Raw genomic sequence first — 27,902 nt, 5'->3', positions numbered from 1 at the left:
GTCAGTTTTGTTTAGCGAGGCTTTTACGTTAAAATAAAATGCTGCAGCGCAGCAGCCCAGTAGGCACCACGGGCAGTTAAAAGCTCCAGCGGTTTCTCCTCTCTGGATTCCCCTGTGCTTCAAGTGCACAGCTCGTCTGAAATGAGACGAGACTCCTCCTCCTTGAGCTGAGCTGATTGTGAATGGCGTGTGTGGAGTAATGAGTGCTCGGCTTTGAATGGGTGGGCCAAATCCTCTCGACATCTGTGTGTTTTTACCCCGTATGAAAGATGAGAGAGAGAATAAAGTGGCTGTGTGGTTTGATGACTTTCTGTGTTCATGTTGGATGATGTTTATTAGAATGTAATATGTCCAATTCAACGCATGTTCGAAAAACCTATCACATGTACGTACACTCACACACATACACAGATAACATGCACACACATTCCTGGGCCCTTGCTGGTACTCAAACACTCAGCAGGTATGTCAGTATGGAGACAGGAGGTGGTGTGTGCCCCAGGAATGCGAAATCTGACCTCTGGGCTGGAATTTGAACCTCCTCACTCATCTTCACTCTTCTCAGAGATACGCTCTCGGAGCTGGCCCCACACTGCCCAGCAGAGGACTTTAACAGTTACAGAAAGTCAAACAGCTAAAGGGTGCTTTAGCTGTGGCTTTAATAGAAATCTCACAATACTTTGGGGGCAAATGCAGATCAAGAAGTCTTGCCGTCTGCCGTGTTACTGCTGCTGGAAAAAAAAAGTTATTTTTACACATATATTCTGTATAAATTAAACAAAAAAGATCTAACAGGTTAAATTAATTGGCTTCAGCGTTCTTTTCCCTTGTTTGGTGAGAGCACACTGTATATGAAGGATGAAAACAAAGACTTTGAGATCCTCTAGTTGTTTTTGATCTACCATTCTGGAAACTCGGCTTTTGACATTTTGTCCAGGAAACCAGGCATCAGTAGCAAGGTGTGGATCTGACTGAAAAATTGAGGGACGCTACACGCCCATATGGGTGCAGCTTGTCAATCACAATTATAGCCACACCTTAAACCCACTTTATTGTCAGTTTTAATGTCAAGAGGACCATAATTTACAGAATAGATTTCATGCTGCATCAAGCAAGACTTGAAGCTAGCATTTGAGAGCATAAACTTATGAACAAAATCTTTACTGAGGTGTTAAATTGAGTAGCAACTGGTGTCATTTTTAAAAACATTCCTGGACAATGCTTTTTAGCAACCAGATGAGTCGTCACCTGCTAGTCATTAGAGAGACAGACAGTTTAAAGTTAAAATCATGGTAGTACATTTGCGTCTATGCAGAGTGATCTGTGGTAAGCAACCTAAGAAAATGTCCTCATGTGAAGCCCTCCAAAGTCCAACAGCCTGATGGTGATGTGTCGTTAGAATGCTAATTGGTGGAAAAGTGGGCTTAAACAGGAAAAGGAGTGACAGTGGAAGTAAGCTGCAGGAAAGCGCCGACAGAACTCTGTTAACATTCTGTTTCACTTCACTACAAAAAAATTCTTTGTCTATTATCCTGTTTTCCTTGCTTTTCCGACTTCAAATCCATTCAACGACATCCAATTTCTAAGGTTACCTGAATGCATTATAAGTTAAGGGACAAACAACAGCACACATCCAAACAAAAGTAGCCCACAGACCAGTTGTTCCACATATTTTTGACACTGGTCTCTGGTGTTGGTACACATCTGCAGAATGTAGACAAAGCACAAAATTGCTGGTCTATTAAGGTACTTCCGCAGTGGGTTTACTTTTCAGATCCAGGGTTACTTCCGTCATTACCTTACAGTTTTTAGGAGAGATATCCAAACCAGTTGTTTTTGTTGTTTCCAACTTTCAACCTATGCTTAGCTAAACAGCTGCCGACTGTAGCTTTACCTTGCAGTGATATCAGTCTTTTTTTTATAGCTAACTCTCACACGTCAAAACTATTCCTTTGAGCATTTCTGCACAATAAACTAGGATGATTAAGCTTGGAGAAAGTTGCAGCTGGTAAACAGAACGCAAGTGTTAGTCATTAGTGTTCAGTGTGTACATGAAATGGGGTTTCTCTGCAGACAGAGTAACATAACAAAACAGAATCAGCAACGTGGACATCTTGGCTCCTGAGGAGAGGAGGAAGAAAGCCCACATGGCTGAGCCTAACCACTTCGGCAGCTCCAGCCACCCAATCAGCCCTGGTCCACACAACCACCACCACTGCAGGCCAAACCTCAGACTGGAAGCTTGGAAGGTAAAGCAGTGTGACTGCATTTCCTGAGTCCACCCCATTTAAACTCACAATATGGAACATATTAGGAGGCCTGGAGAAAGAAAGAAAAGGGGGGGCTGCGTTCCTAGATCTTCTCTTTTACAGCCCCTTGGAAAAAAAACAACAACCCTCAGTCAGACTTCTAAAAGGACAAAATGGGCCTATGGAAAAAGTTGTTGAGCTCTTGGTGAGATCAATGAGCATGACATACTGTAATATATAGGATTACTCCTCCAAACAAGTGAGACTCAGAGTTAAGTGAATATATTTTGCATTTCTTAGAAAAAAAAGGTGCAAAGTGCTTTGTGACTGCTTCTCTCAAAGAGTCACATTTCCAAAAAAGCCCACAGGCAGGCACAACCACAACCATGCAGGCATAAAAATATGTATCTCAGCACTGCCTCAGCGCACTCATGTGTTATTGCCTCACAATTTAGGTAGAGGGGTCTGGAGAGATTTGATTATAGCCCATAAAGTAACTCTATTAAAGGCTGTTATTGCCTAAATTATAGAGGTTTCTGACATTATGTCACACAAAACGCAGCAAACATTTTTTTTCTCTGCTCATCAGTGAAACTTCCTGTGCAGACAGAGACAAAACTTTTGAAGAAAAGTGAAATATTAAAGAAGGTAAACCCTGTAGTTTCTGTAGTGTTAGGGGGGTTAAATGAAAGAGGAATTCTGATTTAAAGGGGGAAAGAAATAGCAGTTTGCAGTGGAGAAAGCCCAGCAGTGTCACAGCTGAGCGCAAGTAAGAAAGAAGCGCCTGTATCCAGTCAGGTTGAATGTGTTGCAGTAAAGATCCAGTGTGACATCATTCAGTTTGAATTCAAAGAAGTGACAAAAGGATTTGCAGATGTCATGAAGTTATGTGCTTAGATGTTAAACATTCTAATTCATGCTTAAAACATTAAAATATATCTTAAAAAGATATTTAATATACCTAAATGCCACAATGAGGGCCATAGCTTTTATGATCTAAGTAGGACAGGCGGTTAATAAATGCTGTCGAAATTGAGTCCAGGGTGTGTGTTCATGTGCATGTCCGTGTGTGTGTGCTCACACTGTGGCATTCTTTTAACCTCTGTGGAAACTCACTAAAATAAATCCTTTTTCGTACGTCAGAGAGGCCCCTGTGCACCCTGTAATTACCGAAGGGAGGGTGGGTTCAGCAGAATAGCATCAGGACCGAGCTGCCTTTGGCTTCTGAAAAAAACCCGCCTAAATGCTTACTCAATGGTCTATTCCAGGCTCAGCTAGGGGCCCGCAGCACAGTAGCAGAATCATGGTTTGTCTTTCGGGGGATGCAAACCATAAATGCCACTTTGGATGCGAGATTTAACAACGGCGCATATAGGAAGTATTAAAAAAATATTCTTGCGATGGTGGTGGGGCAGGAATGCAAGCACCAGCCAGATAGTGCAGATATATTCAGGTGGAAAGGTACCAAAAGAAGAAAGAAGTCTTCCTTTTGCATCTTGCTCTGCGTGCTAGCCCATAATCCCCTCTGAGAGCGTGGATCCCCTGTGCGCTTGCATGTATCAGCACGCCCAGGAAGTGGCGAGCATGGCAGCTGCGAGGAGCCGTAATTAACACCCTCAGCCAAGGTGAGAAGGCTTTCCGTGGGCCGCCGTTCATGAGAGACAGAGAGCAGGAAGTGTTTCAGGCACTCTGTGTAATCTCTCTTTGTTTCAAAAGGTGCTATTACCTCACTGAGCTTTTACTGGGGCCAGATGTGCTGAACAGGGTCATCACTAGTAGCAAGCTGCTTTACCCCCCCCCTCCCCGATCTTCCTGGCTCAAATGACCTAACTTCTTAAAACTGACTTTTATGTCTGTTCTAAGTCTCTAATCTATTTTGAGAACAGCTAGAGATTAATCCTCTTTAACTCCGACTCAGTTTTTGAAGGTTTTTGAAGGTGAGTCGATTGCAGTTACCTTGCAATTCCTTTTGCTTCCATCTGCGAACAGGGAGAAAGCAACCTTAGGAGTCTTACAGACAAAAATCTACAGTTCAAGGAATGTACTGAGGCTTTGGCAGCATAGAAGCCATAATAACAGGGTTTCAAAATTCAGGGCTTTAAAAAGCAGCTTGTGCAGAAACACGAATGCACACATATGTAGCACTTCTGCATCGAATACACAGTTCTGTGTCTTTGGGCTGACGTGAAAGGTAGCTACCAGGTTGCCTTCGTTCGAACAGCCGTTTACAATCAATGCAGAGCTGCAACTACGGCTCAGTGTATCATAACCAGTGGAACAAAATGGCTGCCCTTTTTTTGGGGGGGGGGGCAGAGCGATTGAGGGCTGCGGCCTGCTAATCAATACCATTCCTGAGCCCGTGGAGCACACAAAGCTGCTTACATGGCTTTTCCCGTTCTCTCCTCCATCTTGCCCAGAGTTACAGTCCTCCTGCCACAACTATTCAAGCTCTGGAGTAGAGTAGAGCAGGCGCCTTCCCAGAGATGCAGTCACAGTAGATGTGTATTGTCGCTTGGCCTCTCCCCAGCCCTGTCTAATTAGGCCCCCTCTCATACGCTCTGTGGCGGCTTGTGTAATCTGCTCACTATGAGTCTTAGCTCCTCGCCACCCCATATAATTGTCTGCCAGTTCCTCTCCAGTGGTGATGTGGGCCCTTTTCCCATAACAGAGACACAAAGGAGCGGGATAATGGCCCCCAGTTGTAGGGAAGAGAGCGGAGGCAGAGACAGAGGCGGAGTGGAGCCACTCCTCTCCGCTGTTTGAACTCTACACAGTCTTGGCTCCAGACAGACAGCAATCCTGGAGGAGGCTGTCTGAGCCTTTATGGAGGAGTGTGAAGGACAGAGATGCTGCACACGCAGTCGGGAAGAAGTATTTTTAAGAAAAAAATGATAACCCTTCATAAAAAATAACATCTCTGGTTGTCACTGTTTAAAGCATGTTGTTCACAAACTTCAAAAATTCGGAGGTCTGGAAAACACACATATCCTTGTAACTGCACATTTCAGTGCTCATTAAACCAGAATCAGTGTCAGTGAATGTCTCTATTGCTGAATGCTGGCAGAGACCTCTGCAGCCCCCCCACCCCCCTCGCTACCATCACCGCCAACCTGACAACCCAATACCAGCAATTATGAAGGAAGCCAGCTAAACCACATCCAGCTTGGCTGCAGTTTTTAAGATTCCAGCAGGCTTGTAAAACTTCTTGGTTTCTCTGCATACATTCCAGTATCACTGTGGTGGTTTTCAGGGTGCTCCATCCCTGGTCACTTATAACAACGGCCATTGTGAGACAAGCTGGCTGCAGAGATGTGAGACCATCAGCCAACGATGATGTGCTGCAGTAGAAACACCTCTGAAAGGACGACCTAGCGGCTACCGAGCAGTTTCCTCATTTCCTCCTACACTGTCCTCTATGAAACCATCTCCTCCCAGTTCCCATTACCGGGGCTCCTTAGGACCTCAAGGACATCTGGTTCACTTGAGCTGGCTTGTCTAAAAATCCAGTGATGTACGTGGTACTGGAGACGCTACTGAAATATAAACATCATTTATCTGCTGAGATATTTAAATAACCCACAGTCAGAATAAACAGTGAATTGACAGCTTATTTTCTGCTTCTAAAAGCTGAGCACAACAGAGATGTTTCTTCTTTTATATTAAGTGCTCCCAGACTGACTGCGAAATGTGTTTCTCAGCCTTCGGCCCATAAGGCTAATGCCAAACAAAACCTTACACTACATCTTGGTATAAGGTATAATATTATCCATTACTTTATTATGATTCCTATTTTCTAAAAAAATAAGACTGAGAAATCTCAAGTGGTAATGGTATCAGTGTGCTTTTTAAAGAGGACCTATTATTCCCATTTCCAGCTCCAGTTTCAGTCTTGAACTCTGCTAGAGTAGCTTTGCTTGATTCACAGTTCATAAAAATTCATAATTTTTCCTTATATTCATCTTTGGTCCAGTCCCTTACTTCCTCTCTCTGAAACAACCTTGTGTACATGCTGGCGTCTTTTTTTGAAATATAAGCCACGCTTAATATGAGTATCAACCAGTTTAACTATATATATATATATGTATATATATAAATATATGTGTGTGTCTGTGTGTGTGTGTCCAAAAATAAAGAAAAGCTGGATAGGTCCTCTTTAGGATACAGTAAAAAATACATTATAGAGAATTAGTGATTATAAAGATCTAACAGACCAAGCACAGAGAATCATTATGCGAATACTTTATTATCAATGTGTGAATGGTGTTAGCTTTTTGTCTGGATATTAATAGTATATGAAAACTATACACCAAATCCAGGCTGCTGATCCTAATTTTGCTGTATAATTTCTCAAGTTGGTATTGAAAGATTTTTTATATAAATATATATATATATACATATATATATAGATATACACATATATATATATATATATATGCCAAAGTGCATTTTCCGTTTTTTTCCTCTTGTCCATATACACATTGCACCATACATAAATAGTTACATTGTAAAAATGACTCCGTATTTACAAGTATAATATATATTTCATATAATATATAAAACTTTATATTAAATCTAGGTAGATGATATTTGGGATAGTTTGTGGGGTCCATCTGTGTTATCTGTGGTTGTTGAGGAGGATCTCCAGCCAGCAGGGGCAGGAGGTGATGAACTGTCTTGAGTAGCAGGGGCCCCAGCCCTTAGCAAAGCTGATGCGCACACTGTTAGGGTCATAGGGTCCATCCAGGAGGTCAGCCTCTGTCGTGTGCCTCAGAAGGAACGAGCGCTCATAGTCAAACACCTTGATGGAGTAGCCTGGCATCACCTTCCGCACCACCAGAGTTCTGCTGTTGGGCACATCCAGAGTTGGGGAGTTGACAAATATAGGGTGCTCGCTGCGGTTATACGCCCAAACGCCATCAGGCTCTTTGCTGAGGAGTATGCCGTAGCCGATTTTGCCTCTTGTACGCTGAACAGTGCTGCTGCGATGTTCCAGGTTGAGCTGGCCCAGGCAGAAGCCGGTGCCCTGAGGTAGATCATAGAAGATGCTGACGGAGTGCTCGTACACTGTGTAGAGGCGACCCACACGTGTCCGGTGCTCCCAGTATGCCACGTTACACCAGTGGCTCTGCTTAGGGGCATCAGGTGACATACTGGCATCTAGAAGAGACAGAGAAATGTCCATTACACAAAACATAAACAAATGTAAACAGGGCTAATAAAAAGGAAGGGTTGAGTTTTAAGGGATTAACTATCCCTTTTTATTGTTCAGAGCAGATGGCCACACTATAAATACTGAAGCAGGCACTGTATTGAAATTTAAGCCTTGTATAAATACCGCTGCATGGACTTCTGTCCAACACACACACACATACACACAAACACACACACACCAGCGCAACTATACATATCCTGGGGGTGGAGGGTGTAGCGAGGTCAGTGCAGCTGAAGACCTGCACTTCCACCCTGTACCTCGAGAGGGCACTGTAGGGATTAAACACTGACCATACTACAGAGCTGCTGGTCACACATGAACTTCCAAAACAAATTCTGTTTACTTAAATGAAATCCAGATTACACTCAAGTGTTCCCCTCTGAAAGCCTTAAAACTATAGTGTCTAGAGAGTGGAATAGAGGACACGGTTATAACTTAAAAAAAATGTTTTGCACATTTTAATAACTTTTTAAAATTTCTTTTTAGCAACGGAAGCAAACCTGGCATCTTAAGACTAAACATCTCCGTCCACTAAATCAGCTTCTTAATTCAGTTTTCATGGCTGCAGTCTGTGAAATCTTTTCAGTGACAGACCTCAGCACTCCAAAGTGAATTACTGCTCCCAAGGTAGACTTCGATCTTCACCATACCGAAGAGAGACACACATACTCACACACACACACACACACACACACACACACACACACACACACACACACACACACACACACACACACTGCTGACTACTTTCAGAAGCTGCTCAAAGCTGTCTTATATTTATATTACTCATAAAATCTGTGGTACAAGGAGAGGACAGGGCTCGATGGATGAGAAAGAAAAAGAATGGAAGACAAACAGTTCCAGTTTTTCACATCCTGGAGACTTACTGTTCTCTTTGTCATAGCTAAAGCGAGTCAAAGGTGACGTTATTAGTGCCATGCACTTTGGTTTCATTCTGACTGAAACTTTATTTTTTGTCGTATCCATTTTTGTCACCTGCTACAAGCTGTGGCTGAGCTTGAGGCATGAATCTGTGCAGGTCCCTCTCTACATATACACAGCCATTATGTGACGGCAGAGAGTAACACCTGGTTTATGGTTGCAGTTGTCACCCTCACAAACAACAGCGCAGATGTTGCTCTTTGGTGTTGTTTTGGCTTGTCGTGCCCATGCGATTTTTGTAACCTGGCGGACGAGGCTGGGTTGAACACCCAACTGTGCTTCACTTCCATTTCAATGATATATCAGTCGAGGAGTTCAGAGATTCCCAGATTACAGAGAACAAGATGCTGCAACAGCTTGAAAAAGATGAGACTCTGGGAAAAAAAATCTAGACTGAATCAAGTCTGGTGCACCTCAAGCCGCAGTTAAAACAGTGACAGGGTGACATCATAGTTGTCATGCAACATAATCAATGCGGTTTTAGACTGCTGCAACAGCTGGAGAAGATAGGACTTTCTGTAGAAAGCTAACCTCTCTGATCAATGTTGACATACTCATTCCTATTTTCGTAAAGCGGCAGTGCATCTGAAGTGTAGGACAAGATTATAGCGAGCCAAGTGCACCTCAAGCACAAGTATGAACGTTTCTACATCTGTCCTGACGTCACAGTACGTGCAAGCAATGACCAATGTGTCAACCATAACCGTGGTTTTAAGGAGCTTCTTTTTCCTCTTCCCTCGTCTTCCTCACATTCCACAAGAGTGGGGGTGACGGTAGAGGGCCAGGCAGGGGGTCCCCCTCCCCCTCCAGCCAGCTCTTCCCCCTGCTGTGGGCCCAGGGACAGCATTCAGCTCCCTGACAACTTAGCACAAGCCCGTGACCCGCTGACCCCCCAGCCTTCATGCTATCAGCTCCCATTAACTCACACACAGAGTGATGCCATTATTTTGCTTCAGAGAGTCTATTGGCACAGAGGATTTAAAGCCTGGGCCTGTGGCCCCATTCCTTTCAGTCTCTCTGCTCTCAGGGCTTAATGACCGCCCGCCCCATTAACAAACGCCTTTAAGGTGGAGCATCACAGATCCACACAGCAACAAAATGCCTTGTTCACCTCCCACCCAACTAAATCTTTCTGCTGAGTGACCCACACTAGTAAAGTTTATACAAAGATTAGCAAAAACGTTGACCAGACTTGCACAGAGAAAACGCCTGCTGGTTTGAGGCTCTCTGTGTTATGGAGGGGGAAGAAAAGAGCGAGTGAGTGGCGAAGTGTGGAGATGGGGGGGAAGCTGCAGACAGGCTCTCTGTGTGTTTGCGCACACACTGATGGCTGAAATGACCCCCTCTCTTCAGGGGCCCCAACATGCATGTGCCATTAGTAAATTCCACACTCCAGCTCCTCCACTCTGAGCTCAGCTTTTACTGCAGCACCGCTCGGCCACACAAAGAACTCAGCCCCAACTCGTTTACGGCCCTCCATTGTCTCAAATCAAATGGAACCCAGACATCAAGGTAAACTCACTTTGAAACTGTGCACAGAAACACGAAAGACCAAATGGCTAGTGTCTCCTTCTCTTTGGATGGAAAGAACAAAGCAAAAACAATCTGGTCAATGATATCTAGTTTTCACACATAGCGTGGCGCAAAGATAGTCAGTTGGACTATGAGGACCAGGAAGAGGAATAAGCAGGACAAAGGTTAAAAATGTATTTAATGCTAAGCTTGAGCCTGACGGAAGACAGCGAGCACAGAAAGAGCTGTGCTTTTTCCTGTTGCTCTGTTGTGTTTAGTGTCTACGTGTGCTTTTGCGCACATGCCTGTTTGGAGTGGGGGAGAAAAAACAGCATACATGCTTATGTTTTTGTCCTAAATTTGCTTGTTACGGATAAACGAGCACATCTGCCATAACCTGATTAAATTTTACGGGGCTTTTCTTGTGCAGAAACACTACTAGCCTGTTCTATCACACCCGTGCGATTTATTGAGTGTCATGACATTTTTACAAAGCTCCATTTTCCTCAAAACATGCTACAATGTCAAGACTGCATTTTCAGATTTACATGTTTGGATGTTCTGCAAATGTTTTTCTATAAAACTGATATAAGAGTAAGAAGGAGGATTTAATTAGTAGTAGCTGGTCATAAAATTATGTAGAAACACGCCAGACCAAGACTCAGACCAAACCTTAAAAGTTCAGACATCAGAGAGGCAGTTCAGAGGAGGTGAAATGAATGGTTGTGTCTCCCTCCCTTTTAGCCACAGCATGGACACCCAACTCTCTTAGGCTCCATGTTGGCCTGCATGAGGTTCTGCTCTGGGTGGAGCCATGATGGCTGGGAGCAATTACAAGTGCTCTGCATCCATTTAACCCTGCCACCTTTTAACAGCTCCGTTTACCCATTAGAATAGTAGCGCATGTTATTATTGTTATTTTATTCTCAAAAGCCTCTCCTCTTAGTGTCAGTCTCAGAGTCAATGGACGCCGCCACAGCATGGACGCCACACTTCCTGTTCCTGCAGCCAGAGGCAATGAGCTAAGCATATGATGGAGCTGATCAAGTTTAAAGTCTTACATAACCAGGCTCACATCAAAAAAAGTAGAGATCCATAAATCTGTGGTATTTGATCTCTAAATGTTTCCATGGCCAACAGGAAACACAGTATGTCTAATAAAGCATCTAGTCTGGTATTGTAGAAATATGATAAGAACAGGCTGTGTTTGGTTTTCCTTTAGGCAAACAGATTTGAAATGTAGCAAGCCAACTATCACATTTTAGGGAATTAAGTGTAGCTGAGGACACCTGTATCCACATATACTTCACTTAGAGGTACAGTGACACACAGTAAACAGAGCTATCTAACAACTGCTACTCCCACAGCCAGAATTCAGTGTGTTTGATTTCCATAACAAGATGTGCTCTCCATGGAGACGGTGAGGAAAATGTTGATTTTTCTGTTTCCCTGTGGCCTCTCCGATTGGACAAATTCCGAGTGTCAAATGCAGGGCATCAGATCTGTCAATAAACACGGACTTATATCAGTTCTTTTGAAGTTAGGAGGCTAAAAGTTACGCATGCTCATTGGAACGCAAAATGAAGTGAAGTGTCAGCTACATGTTGTCCAAGCAAAATGGGAGAAGTAGTCAAACTGAAAAAATAAAAATACTACATTACAGTACCCCTGTTAAAAGTAAAACTTGAACAAAAGTACAAATGTATTAGCAAAATGTGCTTCCAAGCATAAAAGGCAACAAAACTCCTGTGGTTGTAACAATGCAGGTGACTGTGATGGTGATAAGCAAACACAGCAAAAATGGATGACATATTTATTATGTTATAACATAAGACAAACATGCCATTGAAAAAGCCCTTAAGTACACCTGTGTTGAACATAATTTGCCCAAGCCTCTTCTACAGATTTACATCTGGAAAAAAAGTGTGTGGGGGGGGGAAGCAGATCACCCTGCTTGCTATGAGTTCCCTGCACTCCAGGGCGAGTCTGGATAATTACTGTTAAGTACACAAAAATGAGGGCTTGAAAGTTTCAATGGCAATCCTTGATGATCATCCAGTAATGCTTTTAAAGACAGCATGAAAAGGGAAGGGAGAAAAAAAAGGGCAGAGGGAGCAGCAGAAAAGAGCTGCCCTGGGGTAAACACTGCTCCGCAGCCTTGGAGTGAGATGAATGGGAGGCCGAGTGTCAGGGACAGGCAGACAAACAACAGCTTCCCCTCCGCGCTAACATCTCCCCACCAAGCTCCAGGGCCACCCCCATTATACTTCATCTGTCCTAATCCGGAGCGGCTAGCAGGGATGCACTCATTCCTCCGCAACTTTGCTGAACAGGAAAAGAAAAACACTGTTGCCAGACTTTTTATGCAGCGCAGTTGAAGGGAGGAGAGGAGCAAGCTCTTATTCTGTGCCAAGGATTAGATTCCCCTCCAGCTATTAAACTCTAGTGGTGAACTGATAGACTCTAGACTTGTGGTGGAAAGCAAGGATTGAGGACTGTGTGTGCATGTGTGAAAATTTACAATTCTTTGTTATTGTGCTTTCCTGCCCCATCACCCCACACATTTGTCTGATTTCTTTTATAACTAAACAACAAATTCATGGCTTTAATTCTGTGGGCAATAGCTTCCACAGGCTGACTATAACCCCAGAGCAGGCCACATTTAGGCTGGCGTCTGGGCTATCACTGCCATCAAAGTCGGCTTTATCAGACAGATATGCTAACTGGAGCTGCTCTTACATGTCTATGGATTTTTCTCCCTGAGGTCTGGCCTTTCTCTGCTGAGAGAGAACAAGTGATATAGACATAGAGATATATATGCTGCAGGGGGTGAACACACGCCGTGGGAGCCCAGGAAACTGAATCCAATCACCAAGCCTTTCTGGTCACAACGGGAATGCTTTACATTGTCATCCGCTTCCTCCTCACTTTCCCTCTGTTTCTGTTTTGGGATGACCCCACGAGGGAGGAAGAGTGCTGCACCCTTGATAGCAGATAACTAACAGAATCCATAAATTAAATCAATAAACAACAGTGGGTGTAGGAAGCTAAGGAGGCTAATACGAAGGAGCCATCTGGGCGCGTCAGTGAGGCTGCTGGTTTGAGAGAAAAAGGCTCCTTTTTTTTTTTTCAAGGGAAGAAAATGTGCTGCTCATTTCCTCCAAGTTTCCTCCAAAGCTCTGCAATGTGTCAGAGACATAGAGCACAAGCGATGGTGGTGATCCAAGTGAGGCCTACAAGAGCCTTTCAGGGCACGTAAAAGCTCTGTAAAAACTGTGGGGGATATTTGCGAATATGTCATATCTACAGGCAGCCTTAAAGGCCAGCCGAGTCCGAGTGAGCATCGAAAGCAAAGCGCTCAGCCAACATCCTGCTGGGTGGCTGTGCTCTTTCACCTCCCCAAACAACCTATCTTTTTGTGTGTGTGTCTTGTTTGTGTGTGCACAAGTGTGAATGTGTTTGTTTGCTAGTGTGCGAGGGAGGTTCGAGCCAAGTAGGCTGGAGCGACTGAGTGGAGAAGACCCTGCACATTCCTCAACCCCTCCCCTCGTTGTGCCTCCTAACTTCCTACTCTGGTTAGGAGTGAGGGGGGTGAGGAGCAGTGAGAAGGTTACGTGACATCACGTGTGAAGTCAAAAATTTTCGGGTGCGTGGCTTGAAACGTACACAAACTTTCTTCTGGGAAAACCGAGATTCCATATGGGAGTGAAGTGACTTTAGCTAGGCTATGGAGTCAAGCTATGATGAAGGCCTGGTTTCAAATGAGCAGTAACAAGGAGCTCTATTATTTCGAGTTATGTTAGTCTGACTAATTTAAGACGAAAGGTAGGTATTTGGTTTCCACCGGGCCGGGAGGTGGAGCAGCTATGATGGACACGCTTGCCGTTCAAACAATGGTTTTCTATTGATTGGCCCAGTGGATCAGAGTCTGTGAGGAGAATGTGTTCTGTCAGGATAATGTGGCACCAGAGTTTCTGTTTCAATCACAACACTTGCTTGGGTGTAACCCACACTGCTCCACCGCGGGCATCCAGACACCGGCTCCCCAAACAAAGACAACTGCCCCCCCTCCCACCCAACCTCATCTCCGATAAGTCAGCCCGTTCACAACAAGCAAGACATTCATTAAAAATGCAGGAGTGAACATTTCCAATAATTCACAAAGTCCTTCCCTGTCAACATCTGCAAAAAATCTTGAAGCTAAAGGGAATGGCAGGATTTCATTAAGTAAATTATGTGTTGGCAGTCACAGAGAGGGGAAGAGGGGGAAGCTACAGCCAGACCTCTAATCTAAACCGTACCCTGAAATGCGACAGGCTGACTGCACGTACTGAGCCACACCGCCAAGGCTTTAGAAATGCACACAAATAAAAGATAAGTTAAACACACGACAAAAGTAAATACAGTTTTCCCCGGGGAACATAATAAATGAGAGTTTTCACATAAGCCTGTTTACAACTTGTAACAACTACTACTTGCAAAAACTTGATCTCACAGTACAATCTACTTTGTCAAGTTGTACTCAACAATAAAGGTTTTCTTGTCAGATATAAAACGGCATCAGTTTTCAGGAACAAGATGAAAGGCTCCAAATTATGTCTATCATACTTGGCTGTATGTTAAGACAAGGTAATGGAATGAAGATATAGCTCCAGTAGACCACGTTCAAGATAAGGAAAGAGGCCAAAAAAACACAAACATCCAAGCGCTCTATCTCAGTTTACATGCAGAGAGGAAATTAACCAGTTCCTTGAAGCACTAGGAGTTTACTGTTCACCAATCCACAATAAGCTATCTTTTCCCTCCAGCAGTAAGAGTCTCGTGTAGAGATGTCAACTGACATGGGCCCCTAGAGTTAATCCACAGAGCATTCTCAAAGCTCAAAGAATGCGCTGGCTATTCTGAGTTTTAAAAATACTGACGGCTATAGGTTTAGGCACAACTGTCAATGCTCCCCTGGGGAGGATTTTGGGGGGGGGGTTAAATCTATTTTTGCTTGCAATCAGGCCACAGGCTGGCCTAAATCATGGCCGGCCTTGGCCAGTGTCTGGATTTATAATTGTGGGTGAAATGGTCAGAAAATAAAAACAGCATCCACAACTGGCACCTCCTTCGCTACTCTATGCCAGTTGTGGATGCAAGACTAGCACATTTACAGACCCCAGCTCGAATGGAAGTATTGTTCCCCCTCTCAGCTTTGAGGGGAGGCACACTAAAATGCTAAACTAACAGTTGGGCATTCCATACATTTTTAATGGCATTGCACGCTCTTTATTTGTTGCTCTAACCCTTTGCCCCAAGCTGAATGAATGGCCCTATTGGTGGAGAGTGGTGCTACGCGGCAGTGTGAAGGGAGTGAGGATGGCAACGGCGGGCCTCCCTGTGCACATGTCAAGATTAGCTCACTCACTTTATTTGCTAAGGTAGAATATGGGGCAAAAAAAAAAAAAAAAAAAAATAGCACACCGAGCAAACCTCCTGTTATTTCTACTGACTGTACTTTCTGTGTGGCAAGGCCTAAAAAGAAACACAGTCCACTCTGTAAATCAAATGACAAGTACAGCACTGTGAGCCTAGAGGCTTGGTCAGGTACGAGGATATAGATTTATCTGGGAGTCCTTTAGTTAAGTTAATCAAACACCCAGCAGCAATGGCACCACACTGGCTTGCCAAACCGAGACAGTTAAATACTAAGCTCAGCAGGCTAGTTTCTGTTGACATGTAAGGGGTTTCAGGCCTCTCCAAGGACTGCTTTAGATTAGCAGGGCTTTCACTTTGCACGTAGAGGTCACATTACCTCACTGCATCCAGGGCCTGTGTTGGTAATACTAACTGAAAATCAGCTCTCAAAACAAATGAGTATTTTAACAAAAGCTCAACAAAGGGTAAACTAGCTGCGATAACTGAAGAAGATAAAAAGGTGCTTACTTCCAACTCCTATTTCTGCTGCAAAACACATGCAGCCTACACATGGAAAATTTCCTCCCTATAAACTGAAGTCTTCCTTTAAATTCCTCAAATAAGGTCAAAAAAGGTCAAAAAGCTGTAAACAAAAAGGTAGAAACATTAGTATACAATGGCCAAAACAGTTTCTTTTGCACATAAGAGAAACAAAAATATCATATGCACAACGACCCCTCTGCAAATGGCAAAAACGTCTGTTGGACTCTACTGAGAATCCTCGGTGTCATGACTCAAGCCAGAAAAAGTTGAAAGCAAATTTCTGACACACCATGGTCTAACAATGCTGAGAAAGGGAAAATGAAAAATGGCCTTATCGCTCTTATCAATGGCTCTTTTTTTTCTGTGTGTATGAGTGTTACGTAAGGGGAAACGGAAGCCAGCTTCCCAGGACAGGAACGGATACTTGAGACGAGGACTGTGGGTACAGGCCCTACACCGCTGCACAGAGAATAGAGCACCAGACCCTTCAGGATGTATAGCTGTAACCCTGCTCCACCTCCCCCAAGCCTAAAATGGGACTCTGCAAACTGGACAAGACAAACGGGTGAGGAGAGCCCCCTCACGTCCCCTGAGATGCTGGCCTTCTCTTCAACATTCCTCAGTCTCTCCCCACTGTCAAAGGGGCAATTCACCGCCCTGCAGTGCTACAAAACCCAGGCAGCTTTTTAAAACAGGATGTTTGTCTGAGGCCTCCTTCCCCTCAAATAAACAATCCGCAAAACCTGATTTCGGGAGGCAGGGTGGAAGCACTCGAGTCACATTATTTCCACATCCCGTATCCTGGAGCATTCGGGCTCCTGAGGGAGTGTGGGCGGCCAGGCGCTGGGAAGGCTCTGGGCTGCGGTGGAAACCTGAGGCCATGAGCCAGGCTGCAAGGGGAGATGAGCCGGAGCTGTATCAGTCTGGGGTCTTTAGGATGGAGGAAGGGGCTCATGCCTCGACGAGGGAGGGGGACATCGCTAACATGCTGATGCAGCTCTGCCAGACCATACCTCTGTCAGGGTCCTGCTGCTACACCAAGAAAGCCAGATGTCTGCACAGCGACAATTATATACAGGGTATGCAAATGATAGAGATGCAAGATGACAGTTATTTATATTCAAAAATAATAAGCCTATATGATGGCACTAGGGGTTACAATTAGGCTAGAGAGAAAAATAAGCCAATTCAAATTTAACTGTGGGGACAAAATGGTTTGTGTCCTGTTAATTACCTCTTTTAACTTTGTTTGCACTTTGTTTTCATTTTTTACTTTCACTCGTCGGCTCGCTTTAGGCACCAAATCTCTTTGGTTATGTTTTTCGCATAGTTGACGAATTTTATACGATGGTGAGTTTGGAGTAAGAAACTTGTCTAAATACTGCCATAAGCCCAGAGTGTCACAGGGCAGACACCAAAGGATGCCAGCGGCTTTGACAAAATGGCAGTTTCCGACACCCTCTGATAAGAGCGGGCTGGTACAGTAGACATGCCTTTTAATTTATTTAATTTCTGTTTAATTAGATCCTAGCACAAGGGGAATCACATGCCTTCGAAGTCAGATCAACAGGAATGTGTCCAGTCTAATCTGCTCTAATCAAGAGATGCATCACATGCCTTGATTAGACTGTCTAATTATTCCATGCATTTCCACTGTCTGACACAGACAGAGTGACTGGTTTGATGTTTAGCGCTCGCCTTCTCGAGCAAGCTCCGATAAGAACAATTTAATGCGCTTAGCTTATACATGTGAATGCAAAATAGATCTGTTACCTCATATCAGTGAGACAAAAGATATCTATCTACCAACTGCTTCGTTCCGCCAGAAAGAAATAGCAGAGTGGACCTGAGACAGCGATTGTCTGCAGACAAGACATCTAGACAGCACTGGTCTTTCCACCAGAGACAGGCTGGCAGACACAGAGGAGCAATCTATGATTATTGTGTGGGAACCGTGACTACTTGCTGATGCCCTCTTTCCTCCAGCAGCAACTTTCAGTCATTGCTTCCCTCCTCCTACTTCCCTTCATTCAAAGGGGAAGAAAAGAGAAAAATCTTTTTTTTTTTTTAAAAAGGACCCTTCTCACTACTCGTCTTCTGGTCACTTAACCACTATAATCTGAGAGAGCCCACCCAGTCACACCAGTGACGTCGGCTCACAGCAACATGACCCTTTATAAATTGTCTTACATGGATAAATCCTGGTGGTTTAATTGAGAACACCCCTCCAGTGGCTGATAAATATAGGCAGACTGGAGCCATTGTCTATAAACAGGCTCAAACAAAGGAAAGTTCTGCATCACTCATTGTACATAAATAGTATAAATACTGTTATAACTACATGCAGTCACAATTACTCAAAAAAAAGCCAACAACCAAAATTTAAAAAAAGTATCCATGGTGACTGAAATAAGTACCAGTGCAAAAATATCTTTGCTTGCCACCTCACATTTATGGCTGCTCAGAACAGCAATATAATGAAGCAGTGACAAGCATAAAGAGCCCCCAATGTCAGAGACAATGTGACTGACATAATAAAGTCGATGTGTAGAAACACCCCCTCAGACAGTCATACAGGAAGCAATGAGATCTGCATCAAAGGGCTGTGTACTGATGTCCACACAACGAGGTCCAGGCAGTGAGGAAGCATGTGCAGGCAGAATGTGAGGGCAGCACTACACACTCACACACACTCACAAAGCATTAAGCTACATTATCTACTAAAAAGCTGGACCCAGTCATGATGTGAACTGACATCACCGCCACTTTTAAATAAATCCTACGAACAGTACAAATGTCTGTCCGCATATAGGATCAGGAGGTATGAATATTACACACATTCTTCCTCCCCCCCAACCGATCATGGCAGTAGGCTGCCTCTTCCTGAGCCTAGTTCTGCTGGAGGTTTCTTCCTGTTAAAAGTGAGTTTTTCCTTCCCGCTGTCGCCAAAGTGCTTGCTCATAGGGGGGCTCATACGATTGTTAGGCTTTTCCCTGTTTCTCTGTATCATTGTAGTGTCTTTACCTTACAATATAAAGTGCCTTGAGGCAACTGTTGTTGTGATTTGGTGCTATATGAGTAAAACTGACCTTGAATACAACATTTGCACATGGAGAAGCTTTTGAAAAACATTTTAGCATAGTGCACAACTGCACAAACTAACCAAAGGGATCAGGTGAATAATATCTGAACTGTAACTGTAACTCTGTAACAGGAACTTTACGATATAGATCGTACTGATTTAATGGAATATTAACAAGGCACTAAATAATCTGAAGTAGAAGGAGTATACCTATTCAAATTGATCTGAATATGTTCTGTAAAGTAGTAGAACAAGCTTATCTACCACACCAACCAGTTCCGATCTGTTTCTGTGCCATTGTGTGACGCAAAAGAATGCTCGGCGGGTATTTCTGTAGCCAGGGCTGCAAACTCTAGTTGACTATTTGATGACACCCCACCCAGGCAGTGCCCCCCAGACATGCTTTTAAGAGGTTTACTTGTTCCTGTGTGAGGGGTGGAGTCTGGATCCCACACAACTCTGGTTACACACAGACACTCTCTCTACCCAAGCTGGCGGGGGATTCACAAGGAAAGTCATCTCCAGGTCAGCAGCATGTTACACAGAGGATAACATGACAACATGCATTGCAGGTTTTTATGTTAAATCAGAGCTACTGTATGCAGGCTTTATATGGAGGCCTTCAAGTGGTGTTACGATGAAATAGAGCTTATACATGATGGAGTTTCTATATCGTTGACAAGATGCTGATGTTTACTCTACATGGAAATGCTTTTGTATCTGAAACCTTTTAGTATAGAAAAACACCCTGCTGGGCCCTGTTTTTTTTTTTTTTGCAAAGTTTATCACAGTCATTGCTGAATGATCTGGCCTGGCCTGCAAAAACAGTTGGAAGAAACCAAAGCCTAGCATGTCTAGATCCTCCCTCACCAGAGTCTCTGAGGAATTGTGGTGCGCGCTCTGACAAGCCCCTCATTTGTTGACTCAGGGAGTGTCGCCAGGCCATGCTGAGGTGGTGACAGCCTGTGCGCTGGGGAGGAGGGGGCCTTTGCTGACTGAATGCTTCAGTGCCAGGTAGCCATGTCAACTTCTCAGTGTCCTGGCCTCTGAGCCATGGCAGACCCCTTAACAGGAAATGCAATTCCCTGCAAGCCCCCCAAATCAGGGGTCTGACTCCCTGTCCACATGACACTGCGCATGCTGGCTAGGACCCTAGTACGAAAGGGGGAGGCATGCTCACTGTGGGCCATGAGAAAGGAGTGTTTCATTTCACATCAGAGGACAGGGCAGTTTCTGCTCGCCTCCTTTGGTGTGGCCCCATTCACAGGAGCAACTCCATTTCCGTGAACCCACCCCTCCCTGCAGCCCATTTACAGCCAGGCTGGAGGTTGGATAGGGTTGTATGTGTGTCTGTGCACATGCATGTGGACAACTACGTGTGCTTGTGTGTGTTTCTGAGCAAGCTTGGATCTTATTACAGTTTGATCCCACTCAAATATTTCTGAAAGAAAAACAGAGGAGGGTAGGCCAGCTCTGAAGCCAATGCACACGCCCCACTGAACCGCTGCACTGCTCACAATGAAACCTTTATCTTTAAAGCTTGGACTGTTTGAAATGGTCCTTAATGAGAAAGAATAAAATACACCATCAAAATGAAACCTCCCCCTCACACACTCAATTCTGTGCAGAGAACAGCACTGAATTGTCGTTAAAGTACACTCCAGACACATTTTTTCCAGCTAGACTCAATTTAACCATTTCAAAGCCATAAAAACAGGATGATGCCACACTCAAAGCTCCCCTGATTTATTACAGTGGAAATATTACAGTTCAACAATGCAAGTGTTCGCCTTTAGCTTCATATATTCAGACACAGACAACTGTGCAAAAAACATGGGCAACCACAGGCAAACGCATCAGCGTGAAAGACGCTCTTGTTTACAACTAAATGATGATCTTTATTACTCAAACTACCAATTTCAAATATAATTCGGGGAAGAAAGCAAAGCGCCTAATCTATTTATAATTGATCTTTACCACACGGATCACTTCATCTAACAGAAAGTGTTAGAATCAATCAGAGTAATAAGTGCTAGTGAGAGCTGATGTGCCACTACTTCAAACAGCTGCTCACACATATATTAAGAAGTAAGTCAGGAAGGAAATATAGCTGAAATTACAACCTAAATCCACGTATGCACAAACATCCAGACAGCTTTTGACCAAACATAATCAGTAACCGTATTTAACATCACACCAGTATTTACACACTGGCCCTTCAGGCATTTTAACCCTCTACTAATTAATTTGTGAAATTGGTAAAAAAAAAAAAAAAAACATGTCAAAACTGCTTATTTGTCCACTGTAGGTAAAACAAAGACACGTACCTGAAAATTCCCCTGGTGTGATGTTTGGTGAGCTGGCTGCCTCAGTTTCAGTGTAAGACAATGTGGAGTCTGACAGATCTGTGGGGAATAAGGCAGAAATCAACCCCTGATCTACTAACAACTCAGGCAAGTAATCCATATTCTTACTTATCATCAGCCAGAGACACTCAGTGGTGTAGTCTCAGTGTAGTACATACAGTACAGCTGCAAACAGCATTGTTCAAACGTTCATTTAGTAATACAAAAAAGAATTCTGAGAAGTCTTTCTTTTTAAATCTTGTTCATAATTAGCTAATAAGCTAATACAACAGCAGAAACCCTGCATTGGTAGACAGTCAGTTTCTCTGTATTACAGCATATTTGACTGATATTGAGGACAGCGTTGAGATTAACAGTAAAAAGCTCAGGACCGAAATTAGTCAGACCCCAAAGTCAGTGATTAGTAACATTATCCTTTGGCCTTTGTGCCCTCCAATAAGCATTAAAGGTAGTCTAACAGTCTCCTGACAACTCTCTTTATGAATTTTATCCTGCATCTCATGTGCAAATGCTTCCAGCTCACTAATATTTGTTTTTCATGCTGCCACCGCTTTCTTTAAATCCCGCACAAAGCTTGATTTATAGGCCGGCGTGGAGCCTAAGACACAGTGGGCGATGTCATTGTTTGCATTTGTACTTGTGTGCTGGTATGTCTGCACTGTTCTGCCACTCACAGATAATAAATATTTAACAACAATTACTTTAACTGAAATGAAGGTAAGAGAGAAGACATTCAAACTGACCAAGTTTATACACAGTTTGTCCGAGCTATGAAAATGGCGAAACAGCACATGTAAACACTGGAAGAGAACTAGCTGTTGCATTAGTATTGTGAGCTGGATACAATTACAGCCTAGTACACTTTGTGTAACAGTTATTAACCATGTGCTAATCAATACACTGTGTTTACATGGCGTATTACTACTACGGGGCCTGCATCACCATGACACATAGTTATTTCTGTGGTAGGCTGTGGCGTAGGGTCTTATGACACTGAATGCAGTATTATAAATGAAATTTAAAACTGTGAATCAGATTTAAACTTAAAGACACATAAAAAACATTCAAGCTTCAATTCCTTGGAAGTCCACTGCACTGAGTGAGGGACTCATCTCCATGTTGTATTTTCTCTGTGTTGCCCTTCATACACCGAACATGGTACAGCCCCAGGTTAGTCTTCTGTTAAACCACTGTTTGCTTTAATAAAATGAAATGATTTCTTCTTTCTCTTCCCTGCTCTGATTGCTACTGAGCTAAAGCACCTACATAGATACATTTGTGTCTGCTAATGAAACACTATGAGCGCGTTAAAATTGAATTACCAAAAGATTAACTGCATTTTGAACCAATTCAGTGGCCTTAAGGATTTGTTAATTGATTCAAAAACAGCAATATTAGAGATGGGTGGAATCATTTTGACATGACCGTACTAAATAAGGCCAATGCGATTATATCATTCAATTCAATCAACTCATTCAAAGGAATTTGAAGCAATTCTCGATCATCAATAAAAACAAACAAACAAAAAAAAACCCATGCAAAACACACTGAGCAGGGTTGAATAATATGGGCCGGCCACACCACTATCTTCTACACCATACTATCTTGCCTGGCTCTAGCTGGTATGCTGACATTATGCCACAAGCTGGCACAGGTCTCATCTCAAAGCTACCATGTAAATTGCCAGTCATGGTGCCCTGTTACAGCCATTACAATTCTCCGCATTACTCTATTTGTGCTTCTTCCTGTTAAAACAGCGACTGACCGTGCTATTTCCAATTTACAGGCTCAGATGGTCTTTAATTAGTATTATTATTATTATTATTTTTATTAATACAAAAATCATTACACATCAGTCATAACGATTCTTCAGCACTCCCAAACAGAGAAAGTGCAAGTGCTGATAGCAGGATTCAAATGAAGATGAGGAACTGAGGCGCAACAGAGTTCAACTGTGTGTTTGTCACTCACCCAGTGGCTTGTGTTCTTCATTAGGGGAAAGCCTTGAATAAGGAGGTGGGGGTGACTCTGTAACACAAAACAGTAATGTCAATAACCTTATAAAGGGAAAAAAAGGAAGGTAAAACATAAGGTTAAGTCAGTCGTGAGAAAATATGGACTTATGGGCCTAGGTTTCAGAAGATCTAACATTTGCGACACAGCGTTTGGATTTTAAGGACTAATTTGATGTAAGGAAGATGTTTTAGGAGGTGAAAGCCTCTGACACTGGTGAAAATGTTTAGAGGCTGGTAACTGTAAGGTTTTGCATACACTATACTTTACACAGGCATACACATATAATGATCTAGTATTTAGATAATGTTCTAGTATCAAAGATCTATCCAGACGTTATATTCTGTGTGAAGTCATGCTGCGTTTTTTGTTTTCAGTAAAAGCAAGAAACATAGCTCACATACACAGCTCAAGTCAAGCCACAAGAGAAGCTTCAACACACAACATTTCAGAGGAAACGGCAGATTGCACCTTGACTCTTACAGCTCTGTGTCTGCGCTACAAAATTAATTCATTTTCTTCAAACGCTGGTTAAAAAGCAAATAAACCAATGCGAAACACTCCCTTCATTTGTCTCTGTTACTTGAGGACATATTATTAAAGCTGAGCAGTCTTTAATATGACCACAGACTAACCCTAACTTTTAGTTATTGTTTTAATAAATACGAGTAAATCTCTTTTGAACTTAATTCTGTTCAAAGCCTTGACTTTTTTTTCCAATAAAAAGGAGAAACGAAGAAAGTAACTTGCACAAGAAGAAGGAAAGCACAAAGGAAAGAAAACTTTGCGAGCACACAGTGACCTCGCCTACAGGGAAAATGGGAAGGAGAAAAGCATAATAGCAGTGGGTCCTTTAAGAGTGGCGGCAGTAATTGCCAGGATCTGAACTCAGTCACTCAGATACACAGCTAGTCAGTCTGGCGCCAGTAGTATGCAAACTGTATATTATCACCACTCCTTCACCTAAATAGCATGAGGGGACCTCCTCAGGACAAAAGGGCTTTTAAAGCGCAACTTGAAACTGATCTCATTCGAAAAGTATAATGCCTGGCAAAATAAAAGGGAAAAGTTTTTTGTCCACTTCAATGTCAGCTCACTGCTTCACATTTTATAAAGTTTTATTCCTTAAAATCCCGTGTGTAAAACTTGGAACAGTATTATAGTTTTAGATGGATCTTAAGTAGGCTGAGCTACAGTTATGGTTTTAGTTTAGTTTTTACAAAAGGGCTGACTTCTTTTACACTAAAACCTGTTTGATTTACTGAGTTTCATTCCTGTAAAAATCCTGTTTTTTACATTCCCGTCTACAAACACTGTCAAAACCCGGTGATTAAGGTCTTGATTCAAAGCCCCCCCCTTGTGAATAGTGTGAAAGAAATACCAGCTCTATTGGGCCACGCATGAGCGCATGTGAGCTATGTCTACTACAAGCCTTAGTCCCAATTTGGGGTATGTGCCTCTTTCCCTCTTCTTATAATTAATTTTGGTAGTTTCAGTGGGGGCAAAAAAAAAAAAAAAAAAAATCCCACAGCACAGGCTCACGGTTCAGCAGATGGAACAAATATCACACTCTTGTCTATCAAACTGATCTTATTCAAACCAATAAACAGCAAGGTTTGTCAGCACACTTGAGGTTACATATAATCGGTTCTGATCGATTTGGACAGCGTGTTAGGACACCAGAGCCAAAATCCACATCAGTTTCCCTCATTTGCTCAATATGAATTCTGATATTGTTAAACTTGTGACTTTGAAGTGCTTGTCACAGCCAGCTGGCTCTAGTAAACATGGATGTTATGGAAAATCCTCCTCCTGTGCCAGTGAAGGGACAGAAATACTAACGCTTGCATCTTTACACATGATACCAGGCGTTGTCACTGGGTCAGCGGGGTCGAGTGGCCCTGCGTTTAAGGTTTTTCAAATCGTAGACCCCGTCCACTGCCAAAATCTAATCTGTTTAATAGAGGTCAGGGAGGTTCTGCCATAGATAACTGATTGATTGTGGAAATAAAGCTTAATCTCCAGCACACGCCACTTAAAGTGACATACAGCAGCGAGGCTGTACCTCTGAGTAACTCTAAACAGCCACATACATGTCATACACAAAAAGTCAAAACAGAGGTACTGGCAATCACTCTGAAGGCACCGACTTGCTCAGACACACTACACAGTACACACAGTACTGTATACATGAACAGCGGAACAAACAAACAAACTCCCCTTTATTGGAAACTTGATGTCACAGGCCACTGAAGTGAGCTCTGCAACAACACAGAGCTGTTCAAATTCGACTTTCTGGGTCAAAACTGACAGGCACAATAAACCGCTGAAAAATGTGTGCAAATCCTGGCTTGTTTTCAACACACGCTCTGAACAAATATAATAAAATTACCCAAGGTATCATCTAAGTAATCTGCCCCACATTTATGCTTTGTCAAATCTTCATGCATGTCCCTTTGCTCGCACTTATTATTATTGCTCACCTTGCAGTAAAGATGGCTTCGGTAATCATTAACTGTTTAATCAAATGGTCAACCTTTCTCTATCACAGGGTATGAAACCAAGCCAAACAACACAGGACAAATAAAGCAGTGTGACAGAAAAATTTCCAAGGCCCTTTACTCCCCACCCCTAAATAATGCTGGTTTCTGCCTTGTAACTCTAGCACGATCTGCCTTTAAATCAAATGGAAAATGTTTGAAAGTTATATGAAATTGTTGCATTTAAAGAAAAGATGCAATATTCTGCAGTAAAGATGTGTCAAAGTGAAAATACAGAGACAACTTTGAGGAATCTTTTTCATGCAAAACAAGTGCAGATGCCCAAATGCTTAGTGCTTTGTTGTCATTTAAGCTACATTGCAGGCCTTTGTGGTACAACATGCATGCACTTTGTGTGGCAGACTCTTTTACCTGGCCCACAGAGTCGACTATAGTGATAGGGGTTGCAGCATACTGTTGGACTGTCCGGGGCCCCAAAGCTCCTACACTCACAGAGCGGTTTGAGCTGGGCAGAGTGCTGGAGGTCAGACCAGCGGTACAGTTTACACACAAGCAGCTGTGGGGATGCCACATGGCCGCCGAATCTCAGCTCTGTCCGTGAAATCATAACACAGTCGCTCGGCATCCCTCCTCTGGACTCCACCGCTTCTAGTAAGGTATCCAGCGCTTTTTCCTTGAGCCGTTTTAAAAGAGCGTATGTGGCTGATTTCAGTTCTTGCTCTAATACCGTGCGTGGCATCGCCTCCTGCGCCTCCGGAGAGTCGCTGTCTCCTGGTCCAAGGTTCCTCAGCCCGAAGTGACACGACCCCGGATCCCTGGTGCCCTGAGCCGTCTCTGCACCCCTAAGCTCGGAGTGGTCCCGGTCTTTAAATAAGCAGCACGTCACCGTCCTGCATTCGCTGTCCTGTAGCGAGCGGGGGCTGCCCTGCTCCTGGGCACACGCGGCACCCCCATCCTGGTCCGACGTGACCCTCGAGTCGCTGCTCTCCACGGGGCAGACACCCCCTATGTCCACGACAAGAGACCCGCTAGGGGTCATCGGTCTGAACTCCGTTTTGGGAATTTTCTCTGGGTTGTAGCTGAACAGATCGTCCCTACAGCCCTCACCAGTTTTGCCAATTCCATCTTCCCCTTCTTTATCTGGGATCAAACGGCTTCTCCAGAGTCGCCGCACAAGACCTGAGCGTTTCGTCCTGAACATACGACAACTTGAAAATCTATAAGGATTTTTTTTATTATTACTCTTGTACGGATATCCTAATATTAAAGACACTTCTCCGGTCGTTGCAAAACATTAATGACGCTGAAATGCCGTGCAGTGCATGCACAGCCAAGTGACGAGCATTGGTGGCAAAACCGCAACATTAGAATTAAGGAGATTTGGTTGCATCTACAACAGCAAAACCGAGCAACAAATGCACTGCACCATTCCGATCAAAAGGCATGAATTCAGCCGATTATAATGTAAATAAACAAGCTATGAAACTGTGGCTTATTCTCCAGGATCGCTGTGGAATGGACTGTTTACAGCCTTTTTTTTCTTACAAGCAAATAAAAAAATAATCTGAACACATGAAAACATATAGTAATATATTCTATAACATAATCCAAAGCCAACAGCCTCCAAAGCAAGACGACAACTCGCTGCCTCAAACAGTTCCCGACTTTTAGCGACCCCAGTTCTACTTTCTACACCGGCACGTAGAGCATGAGGTACTTCGATGCGTTTTAATCCAAAGTAAATGCACCGCAAAGTCAGGATCCTTGCCGTCTTCTCGAGATGTCAGTGCACTTCTTCTCTTTTTAAAATCCAAACAAAACGTCCATGCGTGCTGAAATGAGCTTTACGAAGCCGATCGATCCGGGGCTGAGTAGAGCTCCTGCTTCTCTGCTCAGATCTAAACCAAACTGCAGCCCAGGTCCCTTACTTTCTCCGTTTCTCGCTCTTTTTCTTTCTGACCCCCTCCTCTCTCTTCCTCACACACACACTCACACACACACATACACACACACATACACGGGGCCCCCGAGGAGAGCGGTGGAGCCATTGGCTGACTACCATCATGTGCTAGTCTAGACACT

The 27,902-nt window shown here is 43.5% G+C and overlaps 1 protein-coding gene across 1 annotated transcript; it reads right to left on the bottom strand.

Moving 5' to 3' along the window:
- Nucleotides 1-6,473: 6,473 nt before the first annotated feature.
- smad6b (SMAD family member 6b) lies at nt 6,474-27,802 on the bottom strand. Its single transcript, XM_031747321.2, has 4 exons — nt 26,232-27,802; nt 23,278-23,334; nt 21,268-21,345; nt 6,474-7,406 (listed from the first exon to the last, which is right to left on the bottom strand). The coding sequence occupies exons 1-4, from the start codon at nt 27,019-27,021 to the stop codon at nt 6,865-6,867; spliced, it is 1,467 nt and encodes a 488-aa protein (XP_031603181.1). The 5' UTR covers nt 27,022-27,802; the 3' UTR covers nt 6,474-6,864.
- Between the last annotated feature and the right edge of the window lie 100 nt (nt 27,803-27,902).

The sequence above is a fragment of the Oreochromis aureus genome, linkage group 7 (genome assembly GCF_013358895.1).
Source record: "Oreochromis aureus strain Israel breed Guangdong linkage group 7, ZZ_aureus, whole genome shotgun sequence".
Classification (NCBI taxonomy): domain Eukaryota; kingdom Metazoa; phylum Chordata; class Actinopteri; order Cichliformes; family Cichlidae; genus Oreochromis; species Oreochromis aureus.
Note: the sequence above shows the minus strand (reverse complement) of the source record. Positions and strands in the feature narration are given on the sequence as shown.